Genomic DNA, 23,623 nt, shown 5'->3' with positions numbered 1-23,623 from the left:
ATTATATTATATTATATTATATTATATTATATTATATTATATTATATTATATTATATTATATTATATTATATTATATTATATTATATTATATTACATTACATTACATTATATCCAGTCTTATAGTAAAGTAAGACCAGGTCTTATATTAATTTTTGCTCCAAAAGATGCATTAGAACTGATTGTCCGGCTAGGTCTTATTTTCAGGGAAACACGGTAGTAATTCTATTTTTAATTTTTTTGAGGACTGCCATACTGTTTTCCATAGAGGCTGTACCATTTTACATTCCCACCAACAGTGCATACAGTTCCTTCCTCCACACTTTCTCCACATCCTTGCCAAAACTCGTTAGTTTCTGTTTCCTTGATAGTAGGCATCCTAATGGGTCAGATGGTATCTAATTATGGCTTTGATTGCATTTCCCTAATGATATATGATGCTGAGCCTCTCTTCATGTGCTTATTGACTATTTATGTATCTTCTTTGGAGAAATGTCTATTCAAATCCTGCATCTATTTTTTAATTGGGTTGTTTGTTTCTTTGTTGTTCAGTTGTAGGAGTTATTTATATATTCTCAATATTAACTCCTTATCAGATAAATGATTTGCAGTTACTTTCTCCCATTCTGTAGGTTACCTATTCACTCTGTTGATTGTGCCCTTATAGTCCTTTTTATTTCTGTAAGATAGGTAGTGATAGCCCTTTTTATTCCTAATTTTAGTAATTTAAGTCCATTCTCCTGTATTTTTGGTTAGTCTAGATAAAGGTTTATCAACTTTGTTGATCTTTTCAAAGATGAAACTTTAGGTTTGTTGATTTTCTCTATTGTTTTTCTGTTCTCTATGTCATTTATTTGTGCTCTATTTTTTAAAAAATTATTATTTCCTTCTGTTTGCTATGTGTTTAGTTTGTCATTCTTTGCCTAGTTTGTTAAAGTGGATTGTTAGTTACCGATCTGAGATTTTTTTCCCTGTATATATTTATAGGTATATATTTCTCTTTAAGCATTTTTGAAGTAGGTAAATATTTACACACCACAAGTTAGACATTAAAAATGAACTTTAAGGGAGGGTCCAGATTCTTTAATTGTACTGAAAAATTTTATTGAATATTAATTAAATTAACAATGGCTTAAAATTTCTTATTCGTGGAAAGATTTGTCACTGAGATTGAAGCATGTCTTAGTAGCAAGGGCACAGTGCTAAAATTGGGGTCATGACTTGTAATTCCATCTTTGCCATCACCCAGTTGAGTAATCTTATGCAAGGTAATAACCTTTGTTTCTTAATTTCTTTATGTGGTTATTTAGGAATATTTTTAGGATTTTTTTTTTATATGTGGTTATACAAATAAGGCTCACTTGAGGTAATGTATATAAAATATTTCTTATTTAAATTCATATTACGTAGTGACTAATTGCTTGTTTTGAAAAATGCTTGCTGGTTAGTCAGGAGAGTGACTCTTAGGAAGGAAGTGGGGAATATTCCACTGAGATTTAGTGAAGCCCAACTTTCTCTTGTTCAATGGAAAAAAATTCACGAGTTGTTCTATGTCTTCAACTATTAGTGTTAAACCCACTAACCCATCCTTTAGTAGAGATAGACAATTCTATATTATAATCACTATTCAGCTTAAAGTAATATATGTTCCAACCAAGATAGATGCTATTGTTGAGAGCAGTTAAGAGCAGGGGCTTTGGAACCCCACTGCCAGGTTTTGAATCTTGACCTTGTCTGGTGCTATAGCCTTGAGGAAATTACTTGGCCCCTCTGTGCCTCATTTCTCTTACCTGTAAAATGAGTGTAATATTAGTATTTGCTACACAGGGTTGTTGCAAGGATTAAATGAGTTAACATATGTAAAGAGCCTGGCAGATAGTAAGCATGAATTAAGTGCTAGGTATTATGATTGAAGCTTTAAGCAGAAGCTTTGAAGACCATTGTGGAGGGTATTTGCTATTTTTTTTTTATACCCAGAGTAATATCACTTTCTTTTAGGGAATAGACCCAAACACAGCAACCATGTGAATCTACTAGACATTGCTAATCCCAGATCTTGGGCTGGCCCAAGAGAAAGCATGTGACCCAGACTGTACCTATAGAAGTAATTGCTTCCTTGGCCACAGAGATAGCCTGAGATGAGTCAACCAGAAAACTTCCCTGACAGTTAGAGAAGATGGCTTTGCCTCTTGGGTCATGAACTAGATTTATTTGAATCTTCTGTTGGTGTATTTGAGTTGTTTATTGCTCTATTTTTATTTTGTTTTGTTTTGTTTTTGTTTTTTACAAATGACACTATAGAGACATTTTTGTTCATATAGGACATCTGTGGAATAACAAACTTTCTGGAATATAATTGTACTTTTTGTTTAATACATTAATTTTATTCTCACATTGAGTATTCTTTTTTATTCTAGGTTTCTGTACAAGATGACCTTGTTCAAGTGCAGCCAAAATTTAAAAGTAATCTACTTGAGTCTGTGGAAGTTTTTCGTGAGGATGTAATGAACTTTGCAGAAGCATATGAGACGGTACTTTAAGTATTTGCATGCTGTGTATTAAAATGTTCACTAGTATGTTTATATGAAATGAAAGTGATGAACCCTGAGAAATACACTGTGATTTGTACATTGTATGTAAGAGGCCATATTTGCATATTAACAGCTATCAAAAAGGGAATAGTTCTCCTTCAAGCATGTTTTATAGAGTTAGAAAGAAGATTTAACTGTTAAAAGGAGAAACAACTTCGAAGATCATGGAAGTAGCAAAGGGTCTGGTTTTACCCTTTCTCAGGGCCAGAATTCTCATAGTTGAAAATGTAATACAATTGTCAAAAGGCTCCAAGAAACTATACATGCCCTAATACCAGGATATTATGTAACTGATTTTTTTTTCACTCACACTTAGAGAACCAAAAATGTCACTGAAAGTAAATAGTAAATATCATGCTTGGTCATTTATTCCCACAAACTATTCCACCAGGTATAACGACTGATTCTACCTCCTTGTTGTTAAACTCAGAAGTTGGATATATTTCCCTAAAATGTTCAACTTTCTTTTAGTGGTCATAATGGATCTGGATTCATAAGACATTTAAGCCCTTGGTGCTCCTTATATAACACTTTCTTTTTTAAAATTTCTTTTTATTTTTAAATTAAGTTTATTCGTGTGACATTGGTTAATAAAATTATATAGGTTTCAAGTGTAAAATTCTTTAATATTATCCATATATTGCATTGTGTGTTCACCATGAAGAGTCAGATGTCCTTCTGTCACCATATATTTGACCCCCTTTACCCTTTTCTACCTCCGCTCCTCTCCCTTTACCCTCTGGTAACCACTAAACTATTGTCTGTGTCTATGAGTTTTTGCTTATTTGTTTGTCTTGTTCATTTGTTGCTTTCAGTTTTGTATTTCACATATGAGTGAAGTCATATGGTTCTCAACATTTTCTGTCTGACTTATTTCTCTTAGCATGATAATCTAAGATCCATCCATGTTGTCATAAATGACAGTATTTCATCTTTTCTTATGGCTGAGTCATATTCCGGTGTGTGTGTGTGTGTGTGTGTGTGTGTGTGTGTGTGTGTGTCTCTCACAACTATTTTATCCATTCATCTACCGAAGGACACTTTAGTTGTTTCCATGTCTTTGTCACTGTGAATAATGCTGCAATTAACATATATCTTTATGGATAAATGTTTTCAGATTTTTTTGATAGATACCCAGAAGAGGGATTGTTTGGTCATATGGTAATTCTATTCTTAACTTTTTGAGGAACCTCCATACTGTTTTCCATAGTGGCTGCACCAATTTACATTCCCACCAGCAGTGTACAAGGGTTCCTTTTATTCCACGTCCTCTCCAACACTTGTATTTCTTGTTTTGTTGATAATAGCTCTTCTAACTATTGTGTGTGAGGTGATATCTCATTGTGGTTTTGATTTGCATTTCCCTAGTAGCTAGTAAAGTGGAGCATCTTTTCATACATTTATCTGTTGGCCATTTGTATGTCTTCTTGGGAGAAGTGTCTGTTCCAGGTCCTCTGTCCATTTTTAAATCAGATTTTTTTTTATTGTTGAGTTACATGATTTCTGTATATATTTTGTATATTAGCCCCTTATCAGAGGTGTTGTTTACAAGTATCTTCTACCATTCTGTTGGTTGCTTCTTTGTTTTGTTGATGGTTTCTTTTGCTGTGCAGAAGATATTTAGTTGATATAATCTCATTCATTTATTTTTGCTTTTACTTCCCTTGTCTTTGAGATCAAATTCATAAAATCCTCTTTGAACCCAAGGTCCATAAGTTTAGTACTTAATGTTTTTTTGTATGCAAGTTATTGTTTCAGGTCTTGTATTTAGGTATTTTATCCATTTTGAGTTAATTTTGACAGATGGCAGTCCAGTTTCATTCTTTTTCATGTTGCTTTCCAGTTTTCCCAGCACCGTTTATTGAAGAGGCTTTCTTTTCTTTGTCATATGTTTTCGGCTCCTTTGTCAAAAATTATCTGCCCATTTATATGTGGATTTATTTCTTGGTTTTAAGTTAATCTGTGTATCTGTTTTTCTGCCGACACCATGCTATTTTGGTTATTGTTGCTTTGTAGTATAATTTGAAGCCAGGGAGTGTGATACCTCTGGCCTTGTTCTTTTTCAGGCTTGCTTCGGCTATTCAGAGTCTTTAGTGATCCCATACAAATTTGATGATTTTTTGTTCTATTTCTTTAAAAAATGCCTTTGGGATTTTGCTGGGGGTTGCATTAAATCTGTATATTTCTTTGGGTAATATGGCCCTTTTAACTATTTGATTCTTCTAATCCATGAACATGGAATGTCTTTCCATTTCTTTGTGTCTTCTTCAATTTCTTTTAATAATGTCTTGTTCTTTTTAGTGTGTGGGTCCTTCACATCCTTTGTTAAGTTTCTTCCTAGGTATTTTATTCTTTTTTTTTTTTTTTTTGGAATTGCAAAAGGAATTGTTTTTTCATTTCTTTTTCTGAAATTTCATTGTTAGTATATAGGAACACAATGGATTTTCGTACACCAATTTTGTGTCCTGCAACTTTACTGTATTTGTTTATTGTTTCTAATATATTTTTTTTTATTTTGGTGTCATCTTTAGGGTTTTCTATATATAGAGTCATTGCAAAATCATGACATGTCATCTGCAAAAAGTGACAACTTAACTTCTTCATTCCCAATTTGAATGCCTTTTATTTCTTTCTCTTGCCTGATTGCTTTGGCTAGGACTTCAATACTATGGTGAATAACAGTGGTGAGAGGGGGCATCCTTGTTCTGTTCCTGATCTTAGAGGAAAAGCTTTCAGTTTTTCACCATCAAATACGATGTTAACTTAGGGTTTGTCATATGTGGCCTTTATTATGTTAAGGTACCTTCCTTCTATACCCATTTTATTGAGTGTTTTAATCATAAATGGATGTTGTATCTCATCAAATGCTTTTTCTGCATCTATTGATATGATCATATGATTTTTATCCTTTATTTTGTTTATGTGATGTATCACATTGATTGATTTGCATATGTTGAACCATCCTTGCTCTCCTGGAATGAACCCCACTTGATCGTGATGTACGTATAATATTTTTACTGTATTGTGGTATTCAATTTGCTAGTATTTTGTTTAGGATTTTTGATCTGTATTCATCAGATATATTGGTCTGTAGTTTTCTTTGTGTGTGTGTGTTATTCTTACCAGATCTTGGCATCAGCGAAATGTTGGCCTCATAAAATGAGTTAGGAAGTATAACCTCTTTTTCAATTTTTTGGAAAAGCTTGAGAAGGACAGATATTAAACCATCTTTGAATGTTTCGTAGAATTCACTAGTGAAGCCATCTGGTCCTAGACTTTTGCTTTTTAGGAGGTTTTTGATGATTGCTTCAATTTCCTTACTGTTGCTCAGTCTATTTAGATTTTCCAGTTCTTCATGATTCAGTCTAGAAAGGTTATATATTTTTTCTAGGTTATTGAATTTAGTGGCATATAGTCTTTTGTAGTATTTTTGTATGATACTTTGTATTTTTGTGTTATCTGTCATACCTTGTCCTCTTTCATTTCAGATTTTATTTGCATCTTTTCTTTTAGTTTCTAGTCAGGGATTTGTCATTTTATTAACCTTTTCAAAGAACCAGCTCTTTGTTGCATTAGTTTTTTTCTGTTGTCTTTTGTTGTCTGTTTCATTTAATTCTTCTCTAACTTTTATTATTTTGTTCCTTCTGACTTTGGGTTTCATTTGTTTTTCTTTTTCTAGCGCTTTAAGATGTAATGTTATGTTGTTTATTTGGGATTTTTCTTGTTTCTTGAGATAGGCCTGTAATGATATAAATTTCCCTCTTAATACTGTTTTTGCCACATCCCACTAATTTTGATACAATGTATTTCATTCTCATTTGTTTCAATTATCTTTTGATCTTTCCTTTTATTTCTTCTTTGGTCCAGTCATTCTTTAGTAGCATGTTGTTTAATCTCCACATATTTGTCATTTTTCCCACTATCTTTTGGCAGTTGATATCCAATTTCAAAGCATTGTGGTCAGAGAATATGCTTGGTATGGTTTCAATCTTCTTAAATTTGTTGAGGCTAATTTTGAGTTCCAACATATGACCTTGAGAATGTCCCATGTGCACTACAGAAGAATGTATAATCTGTTGTTCTGGGATGAAAAGCTCTACAAATGTCAATTATGTTCTTTTGGTCTAATGTGTCATTTAAGGCCGATATATCATCATTGATTTTCTGTGGATGATCTATCCATAGCTGTCAATGGAGTATTTAGGTCCCCTATTATAATTTGTGTTTTTGTCAGTTTCTCCCATTAGCTCTGTTGGTAGTTGCTTTATATATTTTGGTGCTCTCTGATTGGGAGCATATATATTGATAAATGTTATATCTTCTTGATGTATTATTCCCTTTATCATTATGAAATATCCATTTTTGTGTCTTGTTACCTTTTTTTATCCAGAAGTCTATTTTATCAGATAAAGTATGACTACACCAGTTTTTCTCTGGATGCCATTTACTTGGAGTACCATTTTCTACCCTTGCACTTTGAGTCTATATTTGTCCTTGCTGTTGAGGTGTGTCTTTTGAAGGCAGCATATGGATGGGTTTTGTTTTTTGATCCAGTCTGCTATTCTGTGCCTTTTTATTGGTGAGTTCAGTGTGTTTACGTTTAGGGTAATTATGGATACATGAGGATATCCTATAGCCATTTTATCTTTTGTTTTCTGGTAATTTAGTGTCTCCATTGTTTCTTTGCCCTTGTGTAGCTGTATGTAATTGTAGTTTGGTAGTGTTCTATGATTTTTCTGTCTGTTTCCTCTTTTTTTATGTTATGTGTCTCAATTCTGGATTCTTTTTGTGTGTGGTTACCATTAAGTTTATGTAAAAGAAAGTTTCGTATATGCAATAGTCCCTTTTTCTTTAGTATGCATCTCATCTCCATTCCCCTTTGTAAATTCAGACCTTTACCCCCGACCCTTTTATGTTTTTTGGTGTCACAAACTATCCCCATCTATGCTGTGAGTTTATTCCTGAGTTGCAGAAGTTATTGTCTTCTTCTCTTTTTCTGTTTTGCCTTCTTTAACCCTTTTGTTATATTTAAGTGTATAGTGTCCTATTATGAACAAAGGTTGCAGTTTCCAACTTCTGTCTGTCTGTTTGTCATCTTACTCATAGTTTTGTATCCTTTTGCCTTTTTGTTTCAGGTAGAATAACTCCCTTCAGTATTTCCTATAATGCAAGCCTTGTGGTGGAAAATTTTCTCAGCTTCTGTATGTCTGGAAAGACCTTTCTTACTCCTTCATATCTAAAGGATAACATTGCTAAATATGTTATTCTTCACTGGTAATTTCTTTTTTTTAGTCATTTGAATATTTGTTTCCACTCCCTCCTTGCTTGTAGAGTTTCTGCTGAAAAATCTGATGATAATCTAATGAGGTTTCCTTTCTAGGTTACTGTCATTTTTTCCCTGGCTGCCTTGAGAATTCTTTCTTTGTCATTACTTTTTGACAGTTTTAATATAATGTGCCTTGGAGAATGCCTTTTTTGCATTGAGATAATTGGGTGTTCTGTTTGCCACTTGGATTCGAGGATCCAGTTTTTTCTATAGGTTTGAATAGGCTTTCTGTTCACGTCTTTCTCTTTTCTCCTTCTGATATACCAATTATTCTTATATTGCTCTTTCTGATGAAGTCAGATAGCTCTTGCAGAGTTCTTTCATCTCTTTTAACCCTCAAGTCTCTCTCTTTTCCATCCGTGTCATTTCCAGATTTCTGTCTTCGATATCACTAGTTCTTTCCTTCATCTGGTCAGGTCTCTTTCCTAAGCTTGCTATTTCATTCTTCATCTCTTTTGCTGAGTTCTTCATCTCCAGAATTTCTGTTTGGTTTCTTTTAAAAGTTTCAATCTCTTCGGTAAAGTATTCATTTTGCTCATTGATTTTATTTCTGAGTTCATTAAACTGCCTGTCTGAGTTTTCTTGCATCTCATTGAATTTTTTCAGAACTGCAGTTTTGAGTTCTCTGTCATTTTTAAGTCACATATTTCCATGTCTTTAAATGCATTTGCTGGAAATTTTTCATTTTCTTTCTGACTGCCTTGGTACCTTGGCTGTTCTTGGTGCTTGATGGATTCATTCTCGACCTAGAAAAATGGGAGTGAACTCTGCAGCAGGTTGATAAGAAAAGATCTTTCTTTTGTTTTCCAGTAGGTGGTGCATTTTATTTTCTCTTGCAGATCTCTGATGGGTGGTGGGAAATACCTTGCTTTCCTTGGGGAGGTGGGTGTCTTCTCTGTGACCAGGTCACCTTGGTCTTGGGGCACCACCCGCATGGGAGCAGTCCTAAGGCAGGATGCTCTGGGCCCCAGAGAGTGTTGCTCAGGGAATCTTTTGTTGAATTATAGCTGTTTAACTTGTTGTAACTTAAATGGGAGAGATCAAGGGGACACTTCACACTGCTATGCTTCTGATGTCACCTCCAAACCTTTCTTTTTTACATGTATGAAACTTATCTCTTTTAGTTGGATTAGTAAATATTTGATTGCCCTATCATTCTATTATACTGCGAATCTGGTCTATTATTTTGGCCATCCATAATATTAATTATACAGACTATCTGTCCTTTTTGCAAATATTTTCTGGCTCATGCCACCAGAGACTGCTTACTCCTTCTTCCAAGCTTTCAACCTGTGTGAGTCTCTATTTCCTTATAGGGTTGAAGAATTAGTGAAAAGAGGCTGTCCTCAGAATAGAATAGATAACTACTGTGTTTCCCTGAAACTAAGACCGGATCTTCTATTCATTTTTGCTCCAAAAGATGCATTAGGGCTTATGTTCAGGGGATGTCATCCTGAAAAATCATGCTAGGGCTTATTTTCTGGTTAGGTCTTATTTTTGGGGAAGCACAGTATATATGAGTTATTCTAATGCGTGACCACAGTATCATATGAAACAGTTCTGGTGGTACAAACTTCATACAGGATGAAATTTTGTCACATTTTTTGTTAGCTATGTCAAGGTCTTTTAAAAATGAATGGAAGATGGAGTGATGCAAATGTTCTAAAATTGGTTGTGGTCATGATTACACACCTTCATTACACAAAAACCATTTGATTGTATATTTCAAATGAGGGATTGTATAATATGTAACTATCTCAACAAAGCTTTTACAATAATAAAGGAAAACTTCATGTACAGGACAAAATAGACCATTTTAATTAAAAATAATGTTTATTTATTTAAAAGGAAAGAATAGATAATAAACCCCCAAAATTGATAAATACATACTCATATGATTAGGAATTAAAATGGAGATTACATTATTCATTACAGGAAGGACCCATGGTTCCGAATATACCACCCCAAGAAGCTAGCAACAGGCTACAGATATTTCAGGTAAAACTACATTTTTGTTTTGTTTTGTTACATTGACAGTGTGTTCTTATTTTTTTAAGTGATTTTAGGGAAATCATTATGCATTTCACCTTACAATGGAAATGTTAATGTTTAAAGTGCATGCCGATTTTAATTATATTCTAGTCTTCTAATTAATGTAATGGACTCCTTTTATTGTGTCCATCCATGATCTTTTCCACAGAATATCTCTGTATTTTTTAGAGAATAAGACTTTGATTTTGAACTTAAGTTTTTACCTTATTCTAGTTCCAAGCATCTCATTTGTATGTAAAGTGATAAAAAATTAGAGAATAATAAAATATAGCAAATCGGATTTTAAATACTGACAAATGGTTTCCCTGTCTTCCCTCTGTATCCAGTAAGTTTTTCTTCTGTATTTATCACTTTCAACTTCCTTGCTCCTTTGGTTCTACATCAGACCATACAGTACTCACTGGTTCAAGCCAACCATTCACCATCTTTTTCTACACTCAGATCACTGAGCACATCCAGAGAAAAATCACATACTCATTTGGATGAATATTTTACAGATTCATGGATTCCTACATATACGAGCTTCTCAAGAGTATCAGGCAATTCGGTGATTTATTCCTGTTCTCTCTCCTGTTTCCTGCAGTGGCTGTCCGCTATGTTCATGTTCTGCTTATGGGCCTTATTCCACCTGCATTCTTAGTCATTAAAAAGTTATGTGTCAGATGCCTACCGTGTGACTTGGTCGATAGAAAGATGATTAAGAAATGGTTCTTACCTCTAAGCTGCTAAAACCTGGTAGGGGGACAGAGAACTAGAGAGAGAATCACAACACTGTGTGTTGAGCTCTGTGATCTAGTTATGAGAACTCGTGTTATGGAAACAGATGTGAGGAGCTCCCAGCCCAGATGGGGGCTGATGGGTTAGACGGAGAATACTTTCTGGAAGAGAAGGCATGCAAGATGCATCTTGAAGGACTCATTAGAGTCAGGGGAAAACAAGTTAGGCAGAATTTATGGTTTGTACAAAGACTCAAAAAAAAGTAGATAAGCAGTGAGCTTTAGGGAGATGTAAGGAGTGTAACTTGGGTGCAGCGGGCAAAGAGCATAGTAATGAGGGAAGGGGCAGCAGTCACTAAGGGGAGGGTCTTACGAGCTATAATAAGGAGCTCACAGCCTGCCCTGAGGGCTGGAAGGCTCTAAGCGGGAAACGAGATGGTCAGATTTGAATTTTTAAAACAGTCGTGTTTTTAGAAGATTTCTCTGACATTGGTATGGTGCACGGTTTGGAGAGAGGATGGTCAGTCTGATGGCGGTTTCAGTGATACAAACACGAAATTGTAAAAATTGATACCAAGCAGGTGGCACTTGGAATAAAGAAAACTGGATGGATCATGAGTTTGGTAGAGACCGACTTGATAGGTTTGGAGCCTGGGTTGAGGGGCAAAGATCAAGGTTTCTAGCTTGGGCAAACAGATGAAGGTAGAGCTGTTCACTGAAGTATAAATATGGGAGAAGAAGTAGTTTGGAGATTTCTTTGAACAGATGACCTTGTCTCCAAATTGACCGAGGAAATTTAGGGTCTGTGATGTAAACTTCGGAGAGGTGTGCCCCCCTTCTTGTCCATGGCGGCCCTTGACTTTGTCCCTTGTCTCTTCTTAAGTCAACCCTTTTTCTCTTCTTTATTTTTAACCTCTTCCTGTTTATTGACTCTTCCAATCAGCATTTAAAAACAGCTTGTCTTTCCTTCTTAAAGTTCAGTAACAATAATAAACATCTCTCTGTTCTGTAGCCCCCTGTAGACCTCACTTTTTCTTCACCGGGCCCTAATTCCTGCATTTATGCTCAGCCCGCTTCTGTGGTCATCCCGCCAGGAGACACAGAGCTGTTGTCCAGAAACCAGTGTTTTCTTCTTTACTCAGAATACCCAAATTTTGCAGCAGATCTAGCCATATGAAAACTTTCTGTAGTTTATACCCTCGTTTTGGCACATACTGGGTGGGTATTTCTAAAAATCCCTTTATCTATGCCAGAAGCTACTTTATATCACTTGATAATTCATTTTTTCACCCCAAGCAAATAAATCGAGTCAGTAATCTTGTTCTTGTTGCTTTATGTGTATGTTCCATGGATGGTTTAGGCTGGTTCCATGCACCCTTTTACCAAAAAGGTTCAGTCAAGTTCAATGGAATCTCATGTTGCAGGTTCTTCTGAGAGTGGTAGGGATAGTTCAGGCTTTTTCTATCATGAACAACTGGAATTTATCACATGGCATCTAACTTTCAAGTATCTCCCTTGATTTGAGTGTTTTAAAATAAAAAAAATCTGGCTCTGATCAGACGGTGTTTCTCCAGGATCATTGGAATAACCAGGAATTGTAGCTGGTCCCTTGTGGAATAAATGTATGCAAAGTAGACGAAATCATCTGTCACAGAGCCCAGTGTCTGTGCCGCCTGGTTCCAGGGAGGGTAGGTCTAGCCCAGCAGCTCTTGTGGATTTTTATACAGTAGTTGCTTGTGTTGACAAGGGTTGCAGCAGGCACAAACCTTGCACTTAAATGTGATGTCCTCAGACAAAAAGCCTTGTCCCTTGTCACTGTTAGGATTCTTCTCTCCCCAGAACTGTGGTGGTCACTCTTGGACTAAAACCAGCTCCCCCCATCACCCTTGCCAGCACTTTCTGCTGGACCCTGGAGGAGGCTTTGATCCTTTGCTACCCGAAGTCCTCAGGTTTGGATCCAAAGTCCCAGGGAATGGCCTGCCTCTCTGGAGGAGCCAGGACTTAAAACTGACCAGCTCACCAGGTGGCTGCTCACTGAGTCATGTGGAACCCCTCAGCAATCAAAGCAAGATGAGTAATGAAAAGAGATAGTAATGTTGGATGAAGATAAATGCCAAGGACAAAAAAAAAAAAGCAAAAGAAAAAGCAGGGAAGGGCCATAGAGTGCTGGGCTGTGTGTATGTGAAGTAGAGGTGAAATTTAAAATAGAGTCTCCAGAGAAGGACTTCCTGAGAAGGTGACATTTGCGTAGAGACCTAGAGAAGTAAGGGACTGAGCCAGGCGGATATCCAGAGGAGCAGCTTTCCAGGCAGAGTAACGGGGCAGAGTAAGTGCAAAGGCCCTGAATGAGAGCATATGTGAGAAGCAACAAGGGGCTCAGTATGGCTGGAGCAGAAGGAATGAGGAGAGAGTAGTAGCAGTAAGGCCAGAGAGAGGTAAGGAGGGGCAGACCAGAAGCCTTGCCAGCTCCAGGAAGGACACTGGCTTTGACTCTGAGTGAGGAGAGAGACGTGATCTTATTTCTGTTTTCAGTGGATCCCCCTGGCTACTGTGTTGAGAATAGATTATTGACAGTCATGGGTAGAAGCAGGGAGACTAAGAAGGAGGCCATTGCAGCAATCCAGGTGAGAGGTGAGAGTAACTTGGACAGAGTGGTGGCATTGGAGTTGAGAAGTGGTTGGAACCTGGGTACATTTTGAGGGTATCCCCACTTCCTTGTCTTTCCCTCAGGAATTACCAATTTGTTGGTCAACAACTGGGACTTTAATGTGTCATCCTATTACCAAGGGTATGGTCACTTCATTGAAAGGACAGGGTAGGGCCCATCTCTGGCCTTCTTTTGTCTTCTGTTCTGCTTAGGCCTGGGGGTGTGAGCCAAGCAGCCTGTTGGCCATGCATCTGGATATGTGACTTGGGATCAGATTTGCAGATCCAGCTCTCCTCAAAAACAGGGGCTCCCCTCTGCCCTCCCCGAAAAGCAGTTGCTAAGATCTAGATCTGGGGAAGGGCAAGACCCTCGCACCAGGCCTCATGTCCCTGTGGTGTTTGCTGATGCAACTGTGCTTTGATGTGGGGAGTTACCAGGCGCTCGGCTGGTCTGTTGACAACGCTGATATTTTGTTCCCATTTGTCTGGTACTGCGGGTCTTTTGACATTATTTGGGAACCAAATGGAAGAAGGGCGAGTGATTGGCATCCATCAATAGTCTTCACCACATGAACAAAATTGTAAATGTCATTCTTTTAATGCATGCTAACTTTGAAGTTTTCATTTCTCCTTTCCTGATGTTCACATAGTCCCATGGACTCTTCACTGAGTAAGTATACTGAGTGACCACTATAGTAACCACCAGAGAATATAAAAAGTGCAAAATATGGCCGTTGCCCTCCAGGGATTAAGAGTTGGTTGGAGTTCCTGCAGTGTCTTCATACCTTCCTGATTTGGCTCCTGTAAAATACACAAATGTGTCTGTCAGATCTATGTCACTCTCTGAGCATTGTGAGGTCTGATACAACATACATTATTTTTCAGGGCTGAGAATTTAGGATCGTTTTATGTTACGCCATTTAAGTAGAGTACACATATCTTGTCACAGGTGGATTATTTCTATTGGCTTTTGTGCTTAAACATTCTAACTATGGGAGATTCAGATTCCAATTCAAAAGACATGTGCATTATTGACTTGATGATTTAAATTGTTAACATTATTTCAAATGGTGTTAAAATGGAACCCTTCATTTTATAGATGATTGCTTAGAGATAAAACAGGGTTGGGTGGATTATGCTAACGCTTCATTCATTTGAACCCTGTAGGAGAGATGACCAGTCTAAATTAGTGATAAAGCCTGAATTACAAATTTTTTAAAAAATACAGTTTTATTACGTTCAGATGTATTTATGGTAACTTGAAATGTAGGTCTTCTGGGGATCATTTAATTTATTAAAGAAATAATTTGATATAAAATGGATACTTTTATAATATTTGAAAGTTAATTTTCCTAAGTGCTTAACTTTTCCTCTGATAGCTGGTTAAAGTATAAAAGTGCTTCACAAATCCTTGTTTCATAGATAGTATTAAATAAACCTCAATGTAGCTTTTATTCCAATTATAATAAATTCTACTTTAATGGGATCTGAATTAATTATATTTTACTGCAATTCAAAAACCTTTTATAGGCCAATTTTGATGATCTGTGGAGGAAATTTGTTACATATTCATCTGGTGAACAACTTTTTGGATTGCCTGTGACTGACTATGAGGTTTTACACAAAGTCAGGTAAGTTTAGAGATTGTGTGTTGCATGCAAATGATTAGATACTGTCCATTAGAAGAATCATGTTGTTATGCAGAGAAGGGCCTCCCTGGGAACACTCCTAACTATTCCCCTTATTCTTGCCTATTCCTGATCCATTGTAAACATAGTCTTTGGATAGAGAAGAAACATTCTAGAGGAGTAGAAAAGAAAATACATTGCAAAGATTCTGTGTGTTCATGGCCTATATTTAGCCTGTGCTTTATTTTTTTTCTTTCACTATTTTTGAATAATGTCAATGATTGTGCAGAAACACTGGAATTCTGGATGACTTCTGTTTATTTAAAGAAATAGTCATCCTCAGCTCTAGATCCCTTCCTACTGCGTTTATGCTGTGTTCTCCATTGGGTAGACAAAGAATTCATTGAGAATGAAGGGCAAGGAACTTAGCTGATTTTAAACAGTAACAATTGATTTTAAACAGTGGATCTAAGAGTTAAACAAGTATATTTTAATATAATTTTAGATATAGATTTCCTCAGAGGCAAAATTAAAACAGTGGTATTAGCTTATTAGGATCTTGGCTTTAGAAAAGAACTTTATGTTGACTTCTTTTGAAGTGACAGCATGAAAATGTCATGGCAAAATAGACATGAAGTTGTTTGAAGGTAAATTAATGCCTCAGCCATTTAAGGTAGATGGTTTGTATTCTTTTTCTAAAGTAGTCATTCACCAAGCTTAACTCAATGCCCAATTTTGTTAGAATTACAGATGTCTGATTCTTGCCCCCGACTTTCTGAATCAGAATCTCTGGGATTGGGAACTAAGAGATCTACATTTTTATAAACTCTCTAGTTAAATTCTTTTACATACTCAGTCTGAGACTCAATGTTTTATTTTAACCCTCAGTATTCTAGGAAAAATAATCATGTTTACCATTTGGACAAATGGGCCCTTTTTATTTTTATGTTTTTCAGTAATTTATGAATAGTTGACAGAAGCAATTTTATTAGAAAACCTAATAGTAATGTAAGCAGTGAAAACCCAAGCTTTTACTCCATATTGTCCTGGTGTGAAGATACAGTACATACACAAAATGGAGATCGACTTTTGAATGCAACCTACTGCTCATCAGCTGACATGGACCATACCCATCCAATAAACACTGATTCCAGATTTCGAATCCATTTCCAGTAGCTTCTAGCTTACCATTACTTCTGATTTTTCTTGGACTTGCTTTGTTAAAGCTGGACTGTTGAAACTCACATTCATAATTTTGAGGGGAGGATCACCATCTTCTTTGCACTATAAATACAAAAATCTTTACTTTTAGATTTGAATGATTAATTCAGTGAATTTTTGCATTGCCGTATCATCCATTTCCTTTGAATACACATCCGTCTCCAACATTTGCCTACTTAAGAGATATATCAAATAAAATTTATGTGAACATCATAAGTAATGAAAAAACACTGTCACTTACCTTTTTCACAAAATGGTATGGTCTAGGTTCTTGGTGCAAAATCTTGCGTGGTGAAGCCCTTGCCTCTATTGAAATATATTGCTCACTCATAAATTAACGAGTTTAGTAAAATACATCTAGATTATTGTCATCTGAAGACTCACAGTCTGAGATTTCACTTACACAATCAGTTTCACTATCAAAATTAGAGTCTAGAGTGCTGTTTTCTGATTCTTTTATGTTTAATACTTAAGAAGCACCTTCATTTGTCAATTTTCTTTTCTTTGCTGTTTTAGGTAGGAAATGAAAATTTTGAGTTCTTAACTATATTAAGTGAAAGCTAAACAAAAATCAAAAGGTTACAAAAATGGTATCTACAGAGTTCTTTTTTTATACTTTCTTGAAAGATGGTACAATACTTTGGGCAGCACAATAAGAAACATGAAGGATGATGCAATAGTGATTTTTTCATCCTTAGAGATTTCATCATTCTTTTCTTACTATTTTCGTCATTTTTAGCACAGTTGGGAATAATCAGTGATTAATAACTAAATAATCCCTAAGATGATGAATTAGCAAAGTGAAACAAGAAATGGAAAAACAAGATAACTAGGATTCCAGAATGTGTCTTAAATTTATAAAAGGGTCCAATGTAGCCATATGGTAATTGCAAAACAAGATCAGTTTTACTCCATTAAAAACAAAAGCAAATTTTAGTATTGGTCTCTGCATTATCTATAATAAAATAGTTGTGAATATCAATCCTTGCAAACAGTCAGGACTACATAAGCAATAAACTCAAAAACTAAAATTTGGTCCATTGGACCCTCATTGTATACTAACGGTTGAGGAATTCCTGGAAAAATCCACCAACTCTGTTGAGTGGTCAATTTTTGGTGTTTTGTACAATGGAGAACTTTTATTTGTACAATGAAGAGCTTTTATCCAAAACAAGAATAAAAGGAATCTCTCCTTTTATTCTTGCTTTGGATAAAACTCCATTTGGGCACAGGAGGGAAAACTTTTGGTAGGCAAGTGATGTTTAATGTCAGACTTACAGGAGATGTTCTTATAAAAATCTAGTTTGCATTTGAAAGAAAAAATAATAATACTTTAGCCTTCACTTTGATTTTTTTAAATCAAGTTTTGTTCACATTGTTTGCAATGATTGGTATGGTAATAATAATCAAACCACTTGTTAATGTCAGGTCATAGTATGATTTGGAATATTTGAGAGCTGTAAATTTGACCTAATTTATGGATTTTTAATAAATTCTGTTTGGAAACTGACAGGGTTGTATGCATGTTGGTATCTATAAGACACTATACACATAAAGTATGAAATATTTGATTGGATAAATTCTGCTTATCCTATAATGGAATTTATTTTTAAAATATGCATTATGTAATGATTTAATTATTTGGTTTCTCAGAAAGGAACTCAACTTGCTGCAGAAGCTGTATGGACTGTATGATACTGTAATGAGCAATATTAGTGGTTATTATGAAATACTTTGGGGAGATGTAGACATTGAAAAAATTAATGCAGAACTGCAGGAATTTCAAAACAGGTAAGTTTCAATTGAATTAAGCTTGCCTTTTTATAGTGCTTATCTTCTTAGGATCCTATAGGTATTTCACAAATGAATTTATACTCTGATATATTGCTATAAATGCATAACACCTTGTTCAAAGGAATGTGTAGAGGAAATAATTTTTTCTTTTTCTTTTTTCTGAAAGATGTCGTAAACTTCCAAGAGGACTTAAAGATTGGCAAGCTTTTTTGGATCTGAAAAAAAGAATTGATGATTTCAGTGAGTCATGTCCTCTGCTAGAAATGATGACCAATAAGGCAATGAAACAGAGACACTGGGATCGAATCTCTGAGTTAACTGGAACCCCATTTGATGTGGAATCAGATTCTTTTTGTCTCAGAAATATTATGGAAGCACCACTCCTTAAAAATAAGGATGACATTGAGGTACATAAAAGTATAAGACGGTTCATTAAAGAACATCTCCTCTTCTTTTTTGAAAATACACAAAATTATACAGACATTTTATTCAAGGCTATACTAATTGCCCGATATGCACCCCCAAAATTTGGAATGATTCTGAACATCCCTTGGTTTTGCAAAATAATTCTGTAACTCAAGGAGGTCATAAGATTATTTGAAATATGTTAGTTTTGGGGCTCCTCAGTCTATCTTCCTATCCTCCTTAACTACACTTCCATTTAAAAAAATATGTTTATTTCTGTATTGTGTTCATGGTGAATTCCTCAGAATATTTTTCCAAATTTCTAATTGGAAATTTTTCCCTATTAGTCTATTAGCTATTTAAGATTATTATATTTTTCTTTTCCAAGATTTTTAATCAGTCCTTTTTGTTTGCATGGTGTCTGGTTTTATTGAGATACAATTGACATATAATATTATATTAGTTTTAGGTGTACAATATAATGACTCAATATATGTATATATTGCGAAATGGTCACTACAATGTGTCTACTTAACATCCATCATCACACATAGGTACATTTTTTTTTGTGATGAGGACTTTCGAGATCTACTCTCTTAGCAACTTTCAAATATACAATACAGTATTCTTGACTGTAGTCACCATGCTGTACATTACATCCCCAGGACTTATTTTATAAATGGAAGTTCATATCTTTTGACCCCCTTCACCCATTTCACCCACCATACACTCACTGCCCCCACCTCTGGCAACACCACCAATCTGTACTCTGTATCTGTCTGACTTATTTCATTAGCATAATGTACTCAGGAGCTGTCTGTGTTGTCACAAATGGCAGGATTTCTCTCCTTTCTATGGATGAATAATATTATGTTGTGTATATATAGCATAATTTCTTTATCCATTAATCCATCGATGGACACTTGGATTGTTTCCATGTCTTGGCTATTGTAAACAATACTGCAGTAAACATAGGGGTGCAAATATCTTTTCAAGTTAGTGTTTTCATTTTTTTGAGATAAACACCCAGAAGTGGAATTACTGGATCAATGGTAGTTCTATTTTTAATTTTTTGAGGAACCTCCATAGTGACTGCATCAATTTTCATTCCCATCAACAGTGCACAAGGGTTCCCTTTTCTCCACATCCCCAGCACTTGTTATTTCTTTTATTTGTGATAATAGCCATTCTAACAGGTTTGAGGTCATAGCTCATTGTGGTTTCGATTTGCATTTCCCAGATGACTAGGGATGTTGAGCACCTTTTCATGTACCTGATGGCTATGGCTATGTGTATATCTTCTTTGGAGAAATGTCTATTCAGATCCTCTGACCACTTTTTAAATTGGATTGTTTTTGGTTTTGCTATTGAGTTATATCACTTCTTTATATAAAAGTTTGTATATTAAACCCTTATCAGATTTATTTATTTATTTTTAAAGATTTTATTGGGGAAGGGGAACAGGACTTTATTGGGGAACAGTGTGTACTTCCAGGCCTTTTTTCCAAGTTAAGTTGTTTTCCTTTTCAATCTTAGTTGTGGAGGGTGCCGTTCAGCTTCAAGTTGTTGTCCTTTCAGTCTTAGTTGTGGAGGGCGCAGCTCAGCTCCAGATCCAGTTGCCATTTTCCAGTTGCAGGGGGCACAGCCCACCATCCCTTGCGGGAGTCGAACCGGCAACCTTGTGATTGAGAGGACGCGCTCCAACCAACTGAGCCATCTGGGAGCTCAGCGGCAGCTCAGCTCAAGGTGCCGTGTTCAATCTTAGTTGCAGGGGGTGGAGCCCACCATCCCTTGTGGGACTCGAGGAGCTGAACCGGCAACCTTGTGGTTGAGAGCCCACTGGCCCATGTGGGAATCGAACCGGCAGCCTTCGGAGTTAGGAGCATGGAGCTCTAACCGCCTGAGCCACTGGGCTGGCCCCCCCATTATCAGATTTATGATTTGCAGATATTTTCTCCCATTCGGTAGGTTGCCTTTTCATTTTGTTGATGGTTTACTTTGCTCTGCAGAAACCTTTTAGTTTGTTGTAATTCCACTTGTTTATTTTTGGTTTGGTTGCCTTGGTTTTTGGTATCAAAATCATTGCCAAAAGATCACTGCCAAGACCAGTGTCAAGGAGCTTACACCTGTGTTGTGTTCTAGGAATGTTGTAGTCTCAGAGCTTACATTCAAGTCTTTATCCATTTTGAGTTCATATTTGTGTGTGGTGTAAAGTCATGGTCTAGTTTCATTCTTTTGCATGTGGCTCTTTAGTATTCCCAACACCATTTATTGAAGAAACTGTCCTTTTCCTATTGTGTATTCCTGACTCCTTTGTCATAAATTTATTGACATTCTGGGGATGCCAAAAAATACTTACAAGTGGACAATTTGGTCAGCATTGCTCAAGCAGTAGTTTGCCATATTCAGAAGTGTCTGGACCACTTTGAGCACGACTTGTAATTGCAGACATCAAATGTTACTTGTAGTCATCTTCTGTTATCGGTATAAATTGAGTATTACAATTTTAATACAGTTTTCCTTTCTTAAAATGTGTATACATTTTTTTTGGCAACCTCTCTATATAGCACATCTTCTTTATCCATTCATTTATCAACGGACACCTAGGTTGCTTCCGTATCTTGGCTATTGTAAATAATGCTGCAGTGAACATAAAGGTATGTACATCTTTTCAAATTAATGTTTTTGTTCTCTTCAGATAAATGCCCAGAAGTAGAATTTCTGGGTCATATGGTAGATCTGTTTTTAGTATTTTGAGCAATCCCCATGCTGTTTTCCACAGTGGTTACACCATTTTGCAGTCCCACCAACAGTGCACAAGGGTTCCCTTTTCTCCATATCTTCGCCAACACATTATTTGCTGAATTTTTGATAATAGCCATTCTGACTGGTGGGAGGTAGTGTCTAATCGTGGTTTCTACTCTGTTGCTTTTAGATGGAATGTTCTGCATATGTCTCTTAAGCTGATCTAATGTGTAGTTTAGGGCCTGTGTTTCCTAATTGATTTTGAGACTGGATGGTGTATCCATTGATGAAAGCGGGGTATTAAAGTCCCCTACTATTGTTGTATTGCTGCCTATTTCTTCATTTAGTTCTGTTAATATTTGCTTTATATATTTCGGTGCTCCTATGTTTGGTGCATAGATTTTTACAAATGCTGTATTCTGTTGTTGGTTTGACCCATTTATCATTATATAATGACCTTTTTTTGTCTCTTACTGCAGTTAATTTTCTCTGATACAAGTATAATTACCCCAGCTTTCTTTTGGTTCCCATTTGCATGGAATATCTGTTTGTTTTCCTTCACTTTTAGTCTGTGTATGTTCTATATCTGAAATGAGTTTCTTATAGGCAGCATATATATGGGTCTTGTTTTTTTTAATCCATTCACCATTGAAGCCATCCCACTTGATCATGGTGTATGTATACTCTCTGTCTTTTGATTGGAAAATTTAGTCCATTTACAATGCAGTAATTATTGATAAGTAGGTGCTTATTGTCATTTTATTCATTGTTTTCTGGCTGTTTTGTAATTCATTAGTTTCTTCTCTTGCTCTCTTTCTTTGTTATTTGATGATTTTTCCATAGTGTTATGCTTAGATTGCTTTCTCTTTCTCTTTTGTATGTCTATTATTAATATACATTTTTGCTTTGTGGTTACGATGAGACTTACATATAACAACTTATATTTATAATAGTCTGTTTTAAATTGATAGCAACCCAAGTTCAGATGCATTGTAAAGTTCTACATGTTAATCCCCCACCATGTTTTGTTTTTGATGTCACAATTTACATCTTTTTATCTTGTGTATCCATTAACAGATTATTGCAGTTATATTTTTACTAATTTGTCTTTTGACCTTCAATATTAGATTATTTTGAATTTTATTATATATTTATCTTTACCAGCGAGACTACACTTTCATATATTTTTCTGTTACTAATTAGTGCCCTGTCATTTCAGCTTAAAGAAGTCACTTTAACATTTCTTGTAAGTCCTGTTTAGTAGTGAATCCATGGACACAAGTCCAGATGGCAGCTGGAGGCAGCCTTCTTACACAGTGGAGGGATCTAGACATTGGCCCTGATGCTCCCTTTCATAATGGCCACTTTTAGTCTCTTTTATCCCATAGGAATCAAGGGCTAGGCTTCCACAGGCCTGGGGTTCAGCTGCACCCACTGGTTTACATACTTTTTCTACTTCTGGTTCATAGAGATGTTTATCTTGTTTTCAAGACTAGCTACGCTTGTTTTTTACTTTCTCTTTTTGTATTTTAACCATTATTCTATGTTTTTGGAGGCAAGGAACTGCACAATGTAACCAGAAATTCATATATGGTTTTGTGTTCTCTGCCTCCCCCCCGCATTTTTAACAACGTACATACGTTTTGTTTTCAAAGAATTTGTTGTCCTATTTATGAATGTCATTGAAATACTATTAAAGGAAACAAAGAGTTAAAAACTTCGGTTACCATCTAATTCTTATAAGTGGTTTTACACTTAAGGATATAGCCATTCATAGGCTGTACTTTGAAAACTTCATTTTACAATTCCAAGGAATTCTAGGATTCAGTTATTAACTACTGATACACCCAAACAGACTCTCAGTGCTGTCTTCCCCACATGCATCCTGTTGCTCTGCCCCACATGCCCTGTTGTTAGCCAAGCTGGATTTCTGCTGTTACTGGATCCACTGCCTCTAAAGGAAGGAAGGGTTTCCCCTCCCTATAGTATGTCTCCTCCCTTCCTATAACCCCCCATTGGAATCCCACTTATTCTCAGACACTCCTTTCTCTTTGAGGCCTTTTATTCACTGTAGGCAGAAGTCATTTCTCCCTCTGGCATTTATAACAGTTCATACCATTCTCACAACATTTATCACATACTAATTTGTATTATATTTACTTGTGGAAATACCTTGCACCCTTAAATTCCTTTCCAGCTCTGTGATTCTGTGATTCTAATATGAAAATAAATTGAGGCATGATGGAGAAAAATATGTTACTTTTATTTTCCCTTGTGAGACTTTTGTATCAAGGATTCTCAGATAAACAGGAAAATCTGTAAGATAAAAATAGAATTGACTTTTAAGTAAATGAGATGTTCGTGTTAGGGTCAGGACAAGCAGGAATATAGCAATGTTTATATGTTAAAGAGTTCAAAAGATTCACATGTATTCTGATTTGTTTCTCATAGTAAGCTGCTGAGATAGAGCAGCTGCAATTGTCTCCAATTTGGCCAAAAAA

The 23,623-nt window shown here is 35.8% G+C and overlaps 1 protein-coding gene across 1 annotated transcript in view; it reads left to right on the top strand.

The window, feature by feature from the left end:
- DNAH8 (dynein axonemal heavy chain 8) overlaps positions 1-23,623 on the top strand; it is a 358,656-nt gene that overhangs the window by 139,493 nt on the left and 195,540 nt on the right. Inside the window, exons 31-35 of the mRNA XM_074332879.1 lie at positions 2,416-2,529; positions 9,851-9,913; positions 14,860-14,960; positions 17,832-17,969; positions 18,139-18,379. Of these exons, the coding sequence (XP_074188980.1) occupies positions 2,416-2,529; positions 9,851-9,913; positions 14,860-14,960; positions 17,832-17,969; positions 18,139-18,379 (657 nt within the window). The remainder of the gene's footprint in view (positions 1-2,415; positions 2,530-9,850; positions 9,914-14,859; positions 14,961-17,831; positions 17,970-18,138; positions 18,380-23,623) is intronic.

The sequence above is a fragment of the Rhinolophus sinicus genome, linkage group LG05, assembly GCF_036562045.2.
Source record: "Rhinolophus sinicus isolate RSC01 linkage group LG05, ASM3656204v1, whole genome shotgun sequence".
In the NCBI taxonomy this organism is placed as follows: Eukaryota; Metazoa; Chordata; class Mammalia; order Chiroptera; family Rhinolophidae; genus Rhinolophus; species Rhinolophus sinicus.
The sequence above is the reverse complement of the archived record's forward strand: the minus strand, read 5'-3'. Positions and strand labels throughout refer to the sequence as shown.